The sequence below is a fragment of the Cervus canadensis genome, chromosome 9 (genome assembly GCF_019320065.1).
Source record: "Cervus canadensis isolate Bull #8, Minnesota chromosome 9, ASM1932006v1, whole genome shotgun sequence".
Classification (NCBI taxonomy): Eukaryota; Metazoa; Chordata; class Mammalia; order Artiodactyla; family Cervidae; genus Cervus; species Cervus canadensis.
Window position 1 is genome coordinate 39284076 of NC_057394.1, and position 15881 is coordinate 39299956.

At 36.8% G+C, this 15881-nt stretch overlaps 1 protein-coding gene across 5 annotated transcripts in view; it reads right to left on the bottom strand.

Moving 5' to 3' along the window:
* PIBF1 (progesterone immunomodulatory binding factor 1) overlaps window positions 1-15881 on the bottom strand; it is a 223084-nt gene that overhangs the window by 84700 nt on the left and 122503 nt on the right. For all 5 annotated transcript variants that reach the window (XM_043477698.1, XM_043477701.1, XM_043477700.1 and 2 more), the window contains 3 exons: window positions 15262-15427; window positions 9419-9569; window positions 4-94 (listed from right to left, as the gene is read on the bottom strand). In XM_043477698.1, coding sequence (XP_043333633.1) covers window positions 4-94; window positions 9419-9569; window positions 15262-15427 — 408 coding nt within the window. The remainder of the gene's footprint in view (window positions 1-3; window positions 95-9418; window positions 9570-15261; window positions 15428-15881) is intronic.

Sequence of the window (15881 nt, forward strand, 5' to 3'; positions counted from 1 at the left end):
TACCTTTGCTTTAGTCGTCTTTTGGCTGTTGTGGGAACATTAGCACCATAGCCATAGGAAAAAAGAACCCTTTCAGCTTCAACTTCATCTTCAACTGGAAAATAGTAAGTGTACACTGTGAAATTCTTTCTTCTTAAGAAGCATGGCAGAAGTGAAAATAAAAGAGTTCATAATAATGAATTAGTGAACATAAGAACACTTGAAAGGGATCATGCATAATCTCAAACAGGCCATTTGCAAGTAGCAGCGTATTTCATAAAGTGTATGCTTGCTTGGAGTTGTCCCATCTATTGCTTCAAAGTGTAAGGGACTACATCATATGACACATTCAGTTAGTTGTCTTGTTATAAAACATAATAATACAGGCTGTTTATTCTGAGATTCAAAGGCTTTTTGCATGAAATATTTGTTACTTAATTATGAAATAAGTAAAGATAACCTCAATTTCATCACCTTTCTTCCTGATAAAAGAAATGACTATTTTTAATTAGGAAAGATGTTCATTATTTTATCAGAAGATAAAGTTATCTAATTTGTTATCAAGTTATCCTAACTTGCAATAATGAAATTATACATTTCAGTAGGCTACTCTGTAAAGGAAAAATACAGTCTAAGAACCTATTGATGATTTTTTTTAATTACAAAAAATTTAGCAACAACATTTACTTCTAAATTTTATTATTGTCACACACTCCCCAACAGAAATTTTAACCAACAGGTTAACATTTTATGGGTAAAAAGTTTAAATGCAATGACAATTTTACTGGAAGTTGAGATGAAAAAACATTTAATCAAAGGCCATAAAAGCTAAAGATTTATAGCTCAATTTAAAGCAGTCAATGACATATAACAATTTTTATGACATTATTCATTGATAACCATTATTTTAACGTCAAAAAGAGAAACCTACTCTCAGAAGTGTTTCAAGTTTAAAACAAAGCCACAGATTTTACATTAGTGAGGAAGCTACTTGCAGGCCTATGACTATAATAGGCCCTGTCTTGTTGTTTGATCCTGCTGTGGTACAGTAAACATTTTAGGAATATTTGTAAGCGTTTTTCTTCAATTTTGATTCTATTTTTCACACTGAACCAAGATCAGTTTTCAGAGGTCGGATTGTTAATTATGAGGACGTGTGGAGGCGAGAGATGTTTGGTGCCATGGCCAGTCATGTTATCAGCCATCACTGCTCAGATCCAAGTTGACTTCACTTCATCTCTATCAGAGATAGAGCTGGCATTAGATACCCGTCTGACTCTTGTTTGTCTTAGACAGTTCTAAGTTCAGAAGAGAGAGGAGTAAATTTAGCTAACATCTCAAAATCTCATCAGATACTGATGGACAACTTAAATTCAAGTTTAATACTTACTTGATTAGTGCCTCACAGTATAATTATGCTAGTGATGATTTAAGCAAAGAAATAATGTACTATACAACATGGTAAATGGTACTAAAGACATATGAATGTGTCTTAGAAGCACAACTAATATCCGAGTACTACCATTCTTCCCATGCTAGAGGCATAAAGAAGGTGTGGGGAGGATGACATTTACAGAGAAGTTGCAGGAAGGAACTACAATGCGTAAAGGCACAGAGCTGGGAAGTTTTAGTATTAATAATTGTGAGGAAAGTGGCTAGTTAGTCTGAAGAACAATGGTAGTAGTCTCGTTTGCTAGATAAAAGAGTCTGGATTTTATTCTATAGACAAGATAACAAGAAGTTAAAAGTGATTAAAATAGGTAAGTAACATGACCAATAGATTTTTGTTGTTAACTCTGATTTTATATAGGAAAAAAATTCCAGTAATGAGAAAAGAGAACTCTTCACAAGTTACAGTTACTATTATTAACTGGATTTAGGGAAGGAATGAAAAATAGAATTCCATACAGACCTGTGGAGTGACTAGCCTACAGACACTAACTGAAATCATGGAAAGGGATAAGATTATCCAGAAAATAGGTAAGAGTTCAAGAGGATGAGGGGGAAAAATCCCCGGGAACTAGAAACAGTTAGATAGAAGAAGAGATAATAAAAACGATGGAGAAGAAACAATCAAAAGTGATGATTTAAGAAGCAAGAGAAGAGTTTTGAAAAATGTGACAAATGCTGAGCAGAGGTTACAAGTAGAAGGAGGATGGAGAAGAGGTCCCTCAATTGACAATTAGAAATCTGATATTTACAAAAAAATGTATTTACTTTCTGGAAAATACCTGTACTTTTAACAACTTGATGAGATCTTTGAAAACAAAACTCCTCAAATACTTAATATTATGTGCGGGCTTAGTCACTTCAGTTGTGTCTGACTGTCTGCGACCCTATGGACCATGGCCCACCAGGCTCCTCTGTCCATGGGATTCTCCAGGCAAGAATACTGGAGTGGGTTGCCATTTCCTTCTCCAACGTAATGTTACACTTAATTACAGAAAGCAATTCAAGTGTAAACAGGATAGTGCAATTCGCCGTGGTTTGTTACTGTACAGTCACTCAGTCATGTCTGACTCTGTGACCCCATGAACTGAAGCACACCAGGCTTCTTGGTCCTTCACTACCTCCTGGAGTTTGCTCAAACTCATGTGCACTGAGTCAATGATGCCATCCAACCATGTCATCCTCTGTTGTCCCCTTCTCCTCCTGGCCTCAATCTTTCCCAGCATCAGTTTTTTCCAGTGAGTCAGCTCTTCGCATCAGGTGGCCAAAGTATTGGACTTTCAGCTTCAACATTAGTCCTTCCAATGAATATTCAGGGATTTCCTTTAGGACTGACTGGTTTGATCTCTTTGCTGTCCAAGGGACTCTCAAGAGTCTTCTCTAGAACCACAGTTCAAAAGCTTCAATTTTTCAGTGCTCAGCCTTCTTTATGGTCCAACTTTAACATCCAAACACGACTACTGGAAAAACCATACATATGACCATATGGACTTTTGTCAGCAAAGTGATGTTTCTGCTTTTTAATACACTGTCTGAAGCTCCAATCGTTGGCCACCTGATGTGAACAGCTAACTCACTGGAAAAGACCCTGACACTGGGAAAGACTGAAGGCAGAAGAAGAGGGCAACAGAGGATGAGATGGCTGGATGGCATCACCAATTCAATGGACACAAACTTGGGCAAACCTTGGGAGGCGGGAAGGACAGTGAAACCTGGCATGCTGCAGTCCACGGGGCAGAAAGAGGCGGACATGACTTGGCAACTGAACAACAACAACAACAAGGTTTGTCACAGCTTTTCTTCCAAGGATCATGCGTTTCTTAGTTTCAGAGCTGCAGTCACCATCTGCAGTGATTTTGGAGCCAAAGAAAATAAACTGTCACTGTTTCCATTTTTTCCCACAACTATTTGCCATGCAGTGATGGGAATGTATGCCACGATCTTACTTTTTTTTTTGAATGCTGAATTTTAAGCCAGCTTTTTCACTCTCCTCTTATACCTTGATTAAGGAGGCTCTTTAGTGCCTCTTCACTTTCTGCCATGAGGGTGGTATGATCTGCATATCTGAGGTTGTTATTTCTCCTGGCAATCTTGATTCCAGCTTGTGTTTCATCCAGCCCAGCATTTCGCATGATGTACATTCTGCATATAAGTTAAATAAGCAGGCTGAAGATATACAGCCTTGACATACTCCTTTCTCAATTTTGAACCAGTCCATTGTTCCATGTCTGGTTCTAAGTGTTATTTCTTGACCTGCATACAGGTTTCTCAGGTGGTGATTCCCATCTCTTTAAGAATTTTCCACATTTAGTTGTGATCCACAGTCAAAGGCTTTAGTGTAGTCCATGAAGCGGAAGTAAATGTTTCTCTGGATTTCTCCTGCTTTTTCTATGATCTAGAGTATGCTGGCAATTTGATCTATGGTTCCTCTGCCTTTCTAAATCCAGCTTGTACATCTGGAAGTTCTTGGTTCATGTACTACTGGAGCCTAGCTTGAAGGATTTTGAGCATTACCTTGCTAGCATGTGAAATGAGCACCACTGCACAGTAGTTTGAACATTCTTTGGCATTGCCTTTCTTTGGGATTGGAATGAAAACTGACCTTTTCCAGTCCTGTGGCCAGTGCTGAGTTTTCCAAATTTCCTGGCATAATGAGTGCAGCACTTTAAAAGCAATATCTTTTAGGATTTGAAATAGCTCAGATGGAATTCCATCACCTCCAATAGCTGTTTGTAGTGATGCTTCCTAAAGCCCACTTGACTTCACACTCTAGGATGTCTCGCTTGAAATCTGTGTCCACACCATCGTGGTTACCTGGGTTGTTGAGACTTTTTCTTGTCATGGTTACACCTTAATAAATAAAGTCTAAGCATCTTTGTGTCAGCTGAAACGAGAGGAATTAGACGATAATCCTTTGAGTACTGTATACACTATGGTACTAAAAAAGAATGTTTTGCCCTTGCTGCTGCTGCTAAGTCGCTTCAGTCGTGTCCGACTCTGTGTGACCCCATAGACGGCAGCCCATCAGGCTCCTCTGTCCCTGGGATTCTCCAGGCAAGAACACTGGAGTGGGATGCCATTTCCTTCTCCAATCCTTGAAAGTGAAAAGTGAAAGTGAAGTCGCTCAGTCGTGTCCGACTTGTAGTGACCCCATGGACTGCGTCCCACGTCTCCTCCATCCATGGGGTTTTCCAGGCAAGAACACTGGAGTGGGGTGCCATCATCGCCTTCTCCGTTTTGCCCTTACATCTCACAAATTTCATTTTTCAGTTAACTATTCATTAAACAAGGATAGGAATATTCTAATTTCCAGTGTAAATGGATAGAAAAGAACCTAGTTTACTGGTCTTCCAAGTACAAATAAATCTAGTTTAACAAAGATATGGTTTATACAATGTCATAGAAAAAAAAATTAATTTCTATATATTTTCTAAAGATTTTAAATAAATGAAAAATCTAACGATTTTTACATATATGAAAAATCTGAAAGAAATGTACACATATCCAACATCTGTAATCTAAATTACACATTGTACTATATTTATTTCTCACACATCTGTCCATCACTGTATTCATCCATGTTGTCGTCGTTGTTGTACTAGCCGCTTAGTTGTGTCTGACTCTTTGCAACCCCATGGACTGTAGCCTGCCAAGCTCCTCTGTCCATGAAATTCTCCAGGCAAGGATACTGGAGTGGGTTGCCATCCCCTTCTCCAGAGGATCTTCCCGACCCAGGGATCAAACCTAGGTCTCCTGCATTGCAGGCCGATTCTTAACCATCTGAGCTACCAATGCTACACATTCGTGAATCTATCTTATTTGTTGATGAATTTCAAAAGAAGCTGCAGTCCTGAGCCTTCACTCCAAATAGTTCAATGTGTAAATTATCAACTATAGTTCAATATTATTTACATTTCTTTTTTAAAAATAAAATTTACACATGGAGAAAGGTACAAATCTTAAGTCTACCATTCAATGCATTTGGAGAAATATATACAGTTGACCCTTGAATAACAAGGGTTTGAACTGCTTGGGTCACACTCATACATGAATATTTTTCAATAAATACACTGGAAAAATTTTTTGGAGATTTGAAACAATTTGAAAAAACTTGCAGGTGAACCATGTAGCCTTAAGATATTAAAAAAAAGCTAAGAATAAGGTAAGTCATGAATGCGTCAAGTATATGTAGATGCTAGTCTATCCTTATACAGGCATAGGTAATATTTAACAAAATTAATAATGTTGTTAGTTTTCTTACTGTTTTATAACCTTGCTGTCAAACAATTACATCACTGTACTGTATGTCTCTCTCTCATAACTGAAGAAACTGCATATTAGTGTATCATCACGGGTAAGTAGTTTTTAAAAGGTGTAACAATGTTTCCAATACTGAAATGTAAATATGACTATAATACTGTATGTCACAAAAGTTTTATAGTGATTCATTCATTAGTGTATAGGCTAGGCTACCCTGAAACAATCATATCAGTTACACTGGGCTGTGATAAAGCGATATTGCTGCTTCTTTTTTATCCATGTATGAATTTTTATACCTGTAAATAAATGTGAATTTTTTTCTTCACATTATCTTTTCATTTTTTTATAATATTAATTTTTAATGACATATAGTTGATTTACAATGTTGATTTACAATGTTGTGCTTCTGATGTATAGCAAAGTGAATATATATATTCCTTTTCATATTCTTTTCCATTATGGTTTATTGCAACGTACTAAATACAGTTCCCTGTGTTGGAAAGTAGGTTTATCTATTTTGTTTATCTACTTTTCATATAGTAGTTTGTATTTCCTAATCCCAAACTCCTCTAATTAATTCTTCTCCTACCTCCTTCTTCCCCTTTGGTAACCATAAGTTTATTTGCTATGTCTGTGAGTTTATTTCTGTTCTGTAACTAAGTTCATTTGTACCATATTTTAGATTATTATTTTAGATTAGATAAATGATATTATTATGATATTTGTCTTTCTCTTTCTGACTTACTTCAGTTAGTATGATAATCTCTAGGTCCATCTATCGTTTCATTTTGGATATCTAGTGTTAGCAATACATATAACATCTACAGTGGTTTGTATCATTTAAAACAATATTGAGGTAGATGCATGCATGCTAAGTCGCTTCAGCTGTGTCCAACTCTTTGCGACCCCCTAACTGTAGCCTGCCAGGCTCCTCTGTTCATGGAATTCTTTAGGCAAGAATACTGGAGTGGGTCACCATTCCCTTCTCCAGGGGATCTGCCCGACACAGGGATCGAACCTGCGCCTCTCACGTCTCACTGCACTGGCAGGTAGGTTCTTGACTGTTAGTGCCTCATGGGAGGACGATGTAAACCCACAGTATTAACAGATACAGGGAAGTACTGTAAATATATTTTTTTCTTATGACTTTCTTAACATTTTCTATGCATCTTCAAATCCTCTCTCCAACTTCTGTTTTCATCATCACATAACCTTCTTACAAGGACCCTTGAGATAGGCCCATCTGGATAATCTTATGTCAAGACTTTTGTGACTATTTTCTTTGAGTCATTTTCTTAATATGGATACCATTGCTTTGTCAGACATAAGACTATGATTGCTTCTCCTACTCTGCAACTTAGTTCATTTTTTAAAAATGTCTTCTAAAAGAGCAGAGGTTTTTAATATTGATGAAATCAACTTAGTAAAGCTTTATTTTATTATAGTTCCTTTCAGGAACCTATCTAGGAAATTTTGAGCTGCATCAAGTTGCAAGAACAATCATGTTTTCCAGTAGAGATCTATAGTTTTACTTATTACTTGTAAGTTTCATCTTAAGTTGGTATTAGTGTATGGTATGAAATAAGGTTGAGGCTCACTTTCAAAAATATGTCCAATTTTTTTAGCACCACGTATGGAACTTTCCTTTCTCCAGTTGAATGGTTTGCTGTCTTTATTAAAAATCAAATAATCAGACAGGTATGGGTCTATTTCTTAGTTCTCTATTTTATTTTGTTGCTGTATCTTTCTTTACACCAGTAGTGTACTAGTTTGACACTATAGCTTTATATTAAGTCTTAAAGTCAGTCTGTGTAGGTCTTCCAATTGTGTTCCTCCCCCCGATCCGCTCACATTATTTTGGTTGTTCTAGTGTGCATATGCTCTTTGTCTTTGGGAAAGTAACTAGGAATGAAATTGCTGGATAACTGGACAGGCTGTTTGGTTTTATAAGAAAGTCTTCCTCACAAACATTGAGAACAGTCAGTCTTGCTAATTTCAGGCATTCTGGTAGGTGTGTCCTGCTATTATTAAAAGTAGACTTTGAATTTTCACATAAATGGAATACTAAAATGTTAAAAAAGGAACTGTGATTGGAACAACACTGAACTAATAGAATTCATGATTTTATCTTTGGATATTTTAGTGAGTCTTCTTTAATTTTTCCTAGCAATGATTTGTATTTAGTACTGTTAAACTTGTTCCTATATATTTTGTGTTTTTTGATACTATTGTAAAGGAAATTGCTTTTTAAATTTCTTTTTCCAATTGTTTGCTTCTCATATATTTTCGTGTAATTATCATAGCCTGTTAAATTTACTTATCAGTGTCAGGGATCGCTTTGTAATCTGAAAATATAGTCTTTCTCTTCTTTTCTGGTCTTCGTAAAATTTTTCCTATCCTGCATTAGTACACTGGCTAGGAGCTCAAATACAATGTTTGATAGAAATTATGAAAACTTTTTGCCTGGTTTTAGAAGGCAATCTTTCTAGAAGTCCTTGCCTGGTTCTCTCCCTTAAAGGGAAAGCAATTGATATTTCATCATTAGTTATATTAGCTGTATATTTTTTACAGGTATCTCATCAGATTGAGGAAGTTTTCTTTTATTACTAATTTATTTAAACACAGGGACATCTGCAAAGTTATAGAGATAAAAAAGAGTATAGAACTTTCAAAATAAGGTGATAAGAATGGCAAGGCATGAAAAAGTACAAAGATAAATGAGTCTAATCATAAAAAGACATGCTAAGGAATTTGACCTTAGGCTGATTTATGTTTATAGGGGCATTAAAGCAGGTATATGGTATGGTTAAATCTATATTTTATAGAGGTTACTCAGATGCCATGAAGAAACTGAGGATAAATTTGGAAACTATTGCAGTTATCAGACACTGACCTTGGAAATTAAAAAAAGGCAATGACAGAAATGAAAAAAAGTTTTCCTTAAATTGGGATACCAACATAATATAGTCTTCATAAGAAAAGGTACCCCAGATAGAGTCAACCTCAACTTCAGCTGAAGATTTTATAAGAATGCCACTATCATTTCTGACTTTTGAATAGAAATAATGTCCTATAGCAAACATCTCAGCCAATGGTGAAGTGTTAATTTGCAATATTCTCTTGGAGTCAAGGACAACATAGGAAGATGGCAAATAAGAGGGGAAAAAAGAAGTAGAAATTAAAGGTCAAAGTCTGTAACACATGGTATGCAATGAATTTCTATCTGTCCTTCAAGACTCATTCAAATGTTATCTCCCCTCTTAGGGATTCCTCACCTCCAACAAGGAATTAACTCACATCTCTTCTGTACTTATCAAGATCTGCCTCTCTTTTGCTAATAGCACTTTAATTATCTGTTGACATGTTTGTCTCTCCCAGCAGAATAGACTAGGAATACCTATAAGCAAGAATTATTGCATGAACTCTACACCCCAGATCCTGGCATATGTAATCACTTTATTGTTGAATGAGTGAAATGAAATAGTAAAACAAATAAATAAATGAAAAGATAAAATCTATCACAGTGAGACAAATATATATTTTTTGCTCTCAAACCACTAGAATTAAGGTTAACTAATTTTTAAAATACAAAGTATTCTTTCAGAGAAAGTCACAAGTAACATTTCAAAGAAATAGAGCAAAGCAGTTTTAGAAACAGTATCAGGTTCCTTGTGTTGTCAGAAGAAAAAGCTGTGTGTGTTGGGGTGGGGGTGTGTGTGGGGAGACTTACTTTCTGCAGTTTGCATTATTATTTCATCAAGCTCTTTTTCCAGTTTCTCATAAGTGTCTAGCCTTGCCTTATGTTCAGAGTTCTGTGCTTGAAGTTCGGTAATGCGTTTTTCAGAAGAGGCTTGGAGACTATAAAATTCTTTAGTTAAAACCTAGAAGTGGAAAAAAAATGGCAAAGGCAGAATTAAATAGGTTGGCAGTTAGGACGAAAACATGAAGCAAAAAATATTTTTTAATGATTAGATATGAAGAGAAAGCTCAGTGAAGATGACTGAAGAGGTAAAATACATTTGTTCCTGAGGAAAATAATTTGTTTTGAACTGAAAATTATGAAGCACTCTTTTATATAAATTGAAAAAAATTTAAAACTTAGGAATAGTTGTAGGACTAACATTGGCATTTGCTTGTTAGAATTCAAAAAATGCAATAATGTTATACTCCTCACCTAGGTGGTTATTTATCTAGTGATCACAGATACTTGAGAAAGACTTGCAAAGTTGTGTGTAAAAATTACATACTCGTAATGAGTCTTTCAGTTTTCTACCACAGACTATTTCATTTACCCAGACCATGGTTTTAGTAATATTTTTGGTTTGCTGAACAATCATAAATTCAAAGCAGCAAATCAAAATGTAAATGTGAAGTGCTATTTGGAACAGTACCAGAAAATGCCTTTGTATAGAAAGAAAGTATAAAAAATTTATTAAAAAGAGATATAAAAGACATGGAAATTGGAGTTATTTTAAGTAGAAGAAAAAAGCCTATATTTTCCTATGGTAACTTACTGAAGAAATCACTAGGGTGACAATAATGAATTCACCAAGAAGGAGACATTTCTAGTGACAAAGGAATGCTTTAATGCTTACATTAAATTGCAACTATCTAGAAAATTTACTTACTAGTACAGACTAAATTATGGGGTGGTATTATACTTACTTCTTAACACAGCATAAGGAATGCAGTATTTCCTGAGAAGCAATTGAAAATTATGGTAAGAATATGGTTTGGAGCCAGAAAGATTTGGATTTCAATCCTGGCTTTGACACTTACTCGTTGTGATCTTAGGTAATTATTCTTTCTAGGCCTACCTCAGTGTGTTGTCGGAAGCATTAAATGAGAGGATAAAATCACAGCGTTTAGCAAAGCAACTAGAACATAGTAAAAGTGCTAAAAAATACTATTACCACTGCAGGAAATAGAAGTATGAGTACTCTGTATTAAATGGGTCATAAAGATGAGATGTACTGCTTTAATTACCCTGAATTCTCTATTATTAAGCAATTTTGAAGAAAACTTATCTTCTCTAATGACATAAAGTTTACCTTAACAAATGTATGTGATTGCTTCCTGCAACAGGGAGAAAGAAGATATGGAAGATCTATTTACTATTTATAGTTTTTACCTAGCAGAAATTTTGATTTAATTTAGTCTGTTTCATCTCATTTTTTAAAATTATTTCCATCAAAACTCCCTCCCAACTCCAAATATACTAATAATCATCCCCTATCCTCTAAATACATTCCTTTGGAAGATGGAGAAAGAGCAACACGGGAGTAATATTTGTAGGATGATTTCTATTGTCCTTGATTGGATCAGAAAAAGAAAATTCCTGTTGTAGCATTAATTCTTGCTGGTTGGAAATGCTTTCTAGAGAATTTATTATAAGAAAATCACTACACAGTGAAACAATCTGGGGTTTTCAGAGAGTTCACTAAGTTGGGATGTAACTCATTAAGAATCTGGTTGTCGATGACACATTAATGCCTTTGTCAGTAGACCACGCTCAGTGAGGACAGTGTTAAATGGTGGTTTTCACAGCAGGGCTGATAACCTCTCATCTACACCTCACTTTCCCAACAAAACCACGAAAGAAAAACTGCAGAAGTGGCTATCTGAAGAGACAAAGAACTAAAATGCTGGAGACGACATATCTCATAAAATACTATTTTAAGAAGAGACTGAAAGGTAGTATTAAATTGAGAGGTACAATTTAAAATTCTCATTCATGACAGAAAGAAGAGATGGCCAGAAACTTTTGACTTGGGTACCTTTCAAAACCTCTGATACACCATGGTAGAGAATTCTCTTTTATCATGGATTTGTCTGAGTGGATGATATGAATAAATTTATTACAGTTTCTGAAAATCCACTGAAGAACATGATTATTGGACCTATGGAAGGCCATTACATTAAAGATTCTTTAGGGAAAAATCAATCTATGAACATCTGAGTTTAATCATGAATGCAAAAAATAAGTAAACTGCTTTTAAGAATTCTTTACATATCATGCTCTCACAGCTCTCCTTCTTTTAAATAACAGAATGATAATACAAAGTTATATAAAATTATATAGACAACATACATAAAATGAATGAAAACACAAAATTATAGGCCAATAATTGCTTTAAAAAGAGACAAAAATATAAAGCCAGTGTTTTTTTGTTTTTAGTAAATTTTGCCATTTATTTACTTTTGGTCTCACCGCTACATGAGGGCTTTCTCTAGTGGTGGCGAGTGGGGGCGACCCTCTAGTTGCGGTGTGGGCCTCTCACTGCGGTGGTTTCTTCTGTTGCAGGGCACGGGCTCAAGGTGCACTTGGGCTCAGTAGCTGTGGAAGGGGCTTGGCTGCCCCACAGAGCGCGGGATCTTCCTGAACCGGGGAGCAAACTTGTGTTCTCTGCACTGGCAGGTGGATTCTTAACCACTTGAATCACCAAGGAAGTCCTAAAGCCAGTTTTTTGAAAGCTTTTGGAAACTGATAATTAAGAAAAAAAAAAAAACACAGACTGTCCCTAAGGCATAAATCAATGAGAATATTGGGTAAAAGCCATCAAAAAGTACATAATTATAGTAATCTTTACCCTTTACAAAATTATTTCTCTCTGAATTCATTATAAATGGGGGTTACCTGGTAGCTTAACTGGTAAAGAATCTGCCTGCCATGCAGGAGACAGTTCAATTCCTGGAGAAGATATAGGCTACCCACTCTAGTATTCTTGGCTTCCCTGGTGGCTCAGACGGTAAAGAATCCACCTGCAATGTGGGAGACCTGGGTTCCATCCCTGGGTTGGGAAGATCCCCTGAGAGCATGGCAATCCATAGTATTCTTGCCTGGAGAATCGCCATTGACAGAGGAGCCTGGTGGGCTATGGCCCATGGGGTCACAAAGAGTCAGAAACGATTGATTGGCTAAGCACAGCGCAGCATCAAACCATTCATTCCCTCATTAATATTTAATGAGCATCCATTATGAGTGAGATGCTATGTTAGGCATTGATGACAACAGTAAGTAAATAGTCCCTGTCCTCTCAAAGATCCTAGTTTAACAGAGGAGAAACTGTAAAGAAATTCCCCTAACGCCTCAGTTTTATCAACCCAAGTTTTTACAATCATAGTATTTTTCACAAAGGTGTTTCTCCATGTAAGGCCTTTACACAAGGGAGCTCAATAATTACTAGTCACCTGCAGCCACAAATTAAATGGGTATCTCTATGGAAAAGTGGTTTTCATATTGCAAGTTGCAACCTTTAGGAGGTCATGAAATCAGTTTTGACTACAACCAGCTAAAAACAATAAAATAGAATGGTTAAAACACCAGCACTCTGTGTTGCAAAGTATTGGTTAATGAAATGTTTGTTTCAGTACACAGAGAGGGCAAGTGGTTTTCTACTTTCCTAAATATAAACCCCTCACTCACCCCAAACACATCCGTAAGCACAGCCATCTGATGTGGAAAGAAAAAGAAATTGCTAGGAATTACAAAGTTTAAACCATAAAAAATTTGCAGATGATGAACACCAAAGCAGAGCTAATCTAATCTAAAATGTGTGGGAGAGGCACCCGTAGCAGATTGTGACTGTAGCAGTCTCCCAAAGAAGGTACCTGAAAGTTTTCAATGCAGAACACCGGTTTATTTAGAAGTAGGTATCATCTACAATTTTTACTCATTTTTCTTTAAATATGTGCTATTTAATTAACATTGTCTTTATGTTTTTCCCTAAGGCTTTATTTTTGTTTTTTAAAAAAATATGTATTTATTTTGGTTGCCCTGGGTCTTAGTGGGGGCCTGTGGGATCTGTGTCGTACCATGCAGCTGTCGCTGTGCTGCACGGACTCTCTAGTTGGGTTGCACGGGCTCAGTACTGGTGGGGCATGGGCTCAGCACTGGTGGTGCACGGGCTCAGTGCTGGTGGTGCACGGGCTCAGTGCTGGTGGGGCATGGGCTCAGTGCTGGTGGGGCACGGGCTCAGTACTGGTGGGGCATGGGCTCAGTACTGGTGGTGCACGGGCTCAGTGCTGGTGGTGCATGGGCTCAGTACTGGTGGGGCACGGGCTCAGTGCTGGTGGTGCATGGGCTCAGTACTGGTGCATGGGCTCAGTACTTGTGGTACACGGGCTCAGTACTGGTGATGCATGGGCTCAGTACTTGTGGTGCACGGGCTCAGTGCTGTGCATGGGCTCAGTACTTGTGGTGCACAGGCTCAGTACTTGTGGTGCACGGGCTCAGTACCTGTGGGGCACAGGCTCAGTACTACTGGTGGGGCACAGGCTCAGTACTGGTGGGGCACGGGCTCAGCACTTGTGGTGCACAGGCTCAGTACTTGTGGTGCACGGGCTCAGTACCTGTGGGGCACAGGCTCAGTACTTGTGGGGCACAGGCTCAGTACTGGTGGGGCACAGGCTCAGTACTGGTGGGGCATGGGCTCAGTACTTGTGGTGCATGGGCTCCAGTGCGCAAGGACCAGATAGCTGCAGTGTGTGGTCTTAGTTGCTCTGTGGTATGTAGCAACTTAGTTCTCCAACCAGGGATCTAACACATGAACTCTGAGGCAGATTCTTAACCACTGGACCACCAGGGAATTTCCTTTTGTATTGTTAATCTTAGTTTTACTTATCAGAGTACTTTTCTGAAATGTAGTCTCTGAAAGTTTATTGTAATGAATACTTACATCATTAATTAATCATGCTAATGATATTATTGCATCTTTCATTCAGCATTTTAAATAAAAATTTCCTTGATTCTAAAATATTGAAGGACATGACTGCACATAATCATACAATGTATGAATATAGCGAAATTTATAATTTTAACATACTAATCAAAAACTGTTTAATCATCTATTGTTGGACATTTAAGACACTTTCAGTTTTTACAATAATAAATAATGCTGTTATGTACACAAAGAACATAAAACCTTACTTGTTCTCAACAAGCACCTCATTGTTCCTTTAACTAAAATTACTGGATCAATTTTTTAAGGACTTTAACACAAATTACCATACCATTCTCTAGAAGGGATGGTCCATTTTCTACTTAAATGAGATTTCCCATTTAAGGGTACTTCTGCCAACACTTTAAAAACAACAAACAGACCTATGGCAATCTGCATTTCTTTTCTTAGGGGCTGTCCACTACTTCTTTCCACCTTTTCATCTAAAAGAGGAAGATACATTCTTTTGATAAGATATCTTTAAAAATTAAAGACACGGCTCCTTCTCATACATAACACAAATATTATTTATAAGGCTCAGTATGATATGTGGACTTCCCTGGTGGTCCAGTGGTTAACAATCCGCCTGCCAGTGGAGGGGACACAGGTCCAATCCCTGGTCCAGGAAGATTCCACATGCCATGGGCAACTGTGCGCCACAACCACTGAGCCCAAGTGCTACAACGGCCTCGGTTCACCCCGACTAGAAGAAAGTGCGGCAACAGAGATGAAGCACAGCCAAAGTTAGATGAAAAATGAAATTATTTTTTAAAAAAGCTCACTATAATACAGACCTTATGCTTACAGAGCTTACATTCTGTGTTAATTTTAAAACAAAAGCTTGCATATGTACCTCCAATTTTTTCTGGTATTTTTCACATTCCAACTGACACTGTGTGAGATTTCTTGCAGTCTCCTCTTGTAGAAGTTGAGCACGCTCACTTTCAAAAGATTTTATTTTACTTTGATGGAGAAATTCTGTTACTTTGCTTTCTGTACTAAGTTGTAGTTCTCTGTACCTGAAAAAAGAAAACAATTATGAAACAATAAAGAAATCCCAATTTATAGAAACATAAGCAGTACTTCTACCTGTTCAGTATCCCTATATTATTATTCATTTAATAACTTTTATTTCTTCAGCAAAGCTTTTGTAAATAATTTAGATGGTCATGTGTATGGAAATATGCTAAGTCCGGGAAACAAAACATACTGATTAAACTTCCTCTACTGCTCCCTTATTCCATTCTTCCCATTCCAAAATAGTTATTACCTATTATTATTATTTTGCAAGATAAGACATTTAAAATAAAAATGGTAAGGATAAGGTTCAGTTATTACTTAAAATGACTTAATTTCCATATATTTCATAGGCTTTCTTAAATTTATAGCATTGTTTCCAACCTTGCTATTTCATTCTAAGTATAAATAATATTAAATGGAGAAGAATGGCATGAAATATATGCATTAACTTGC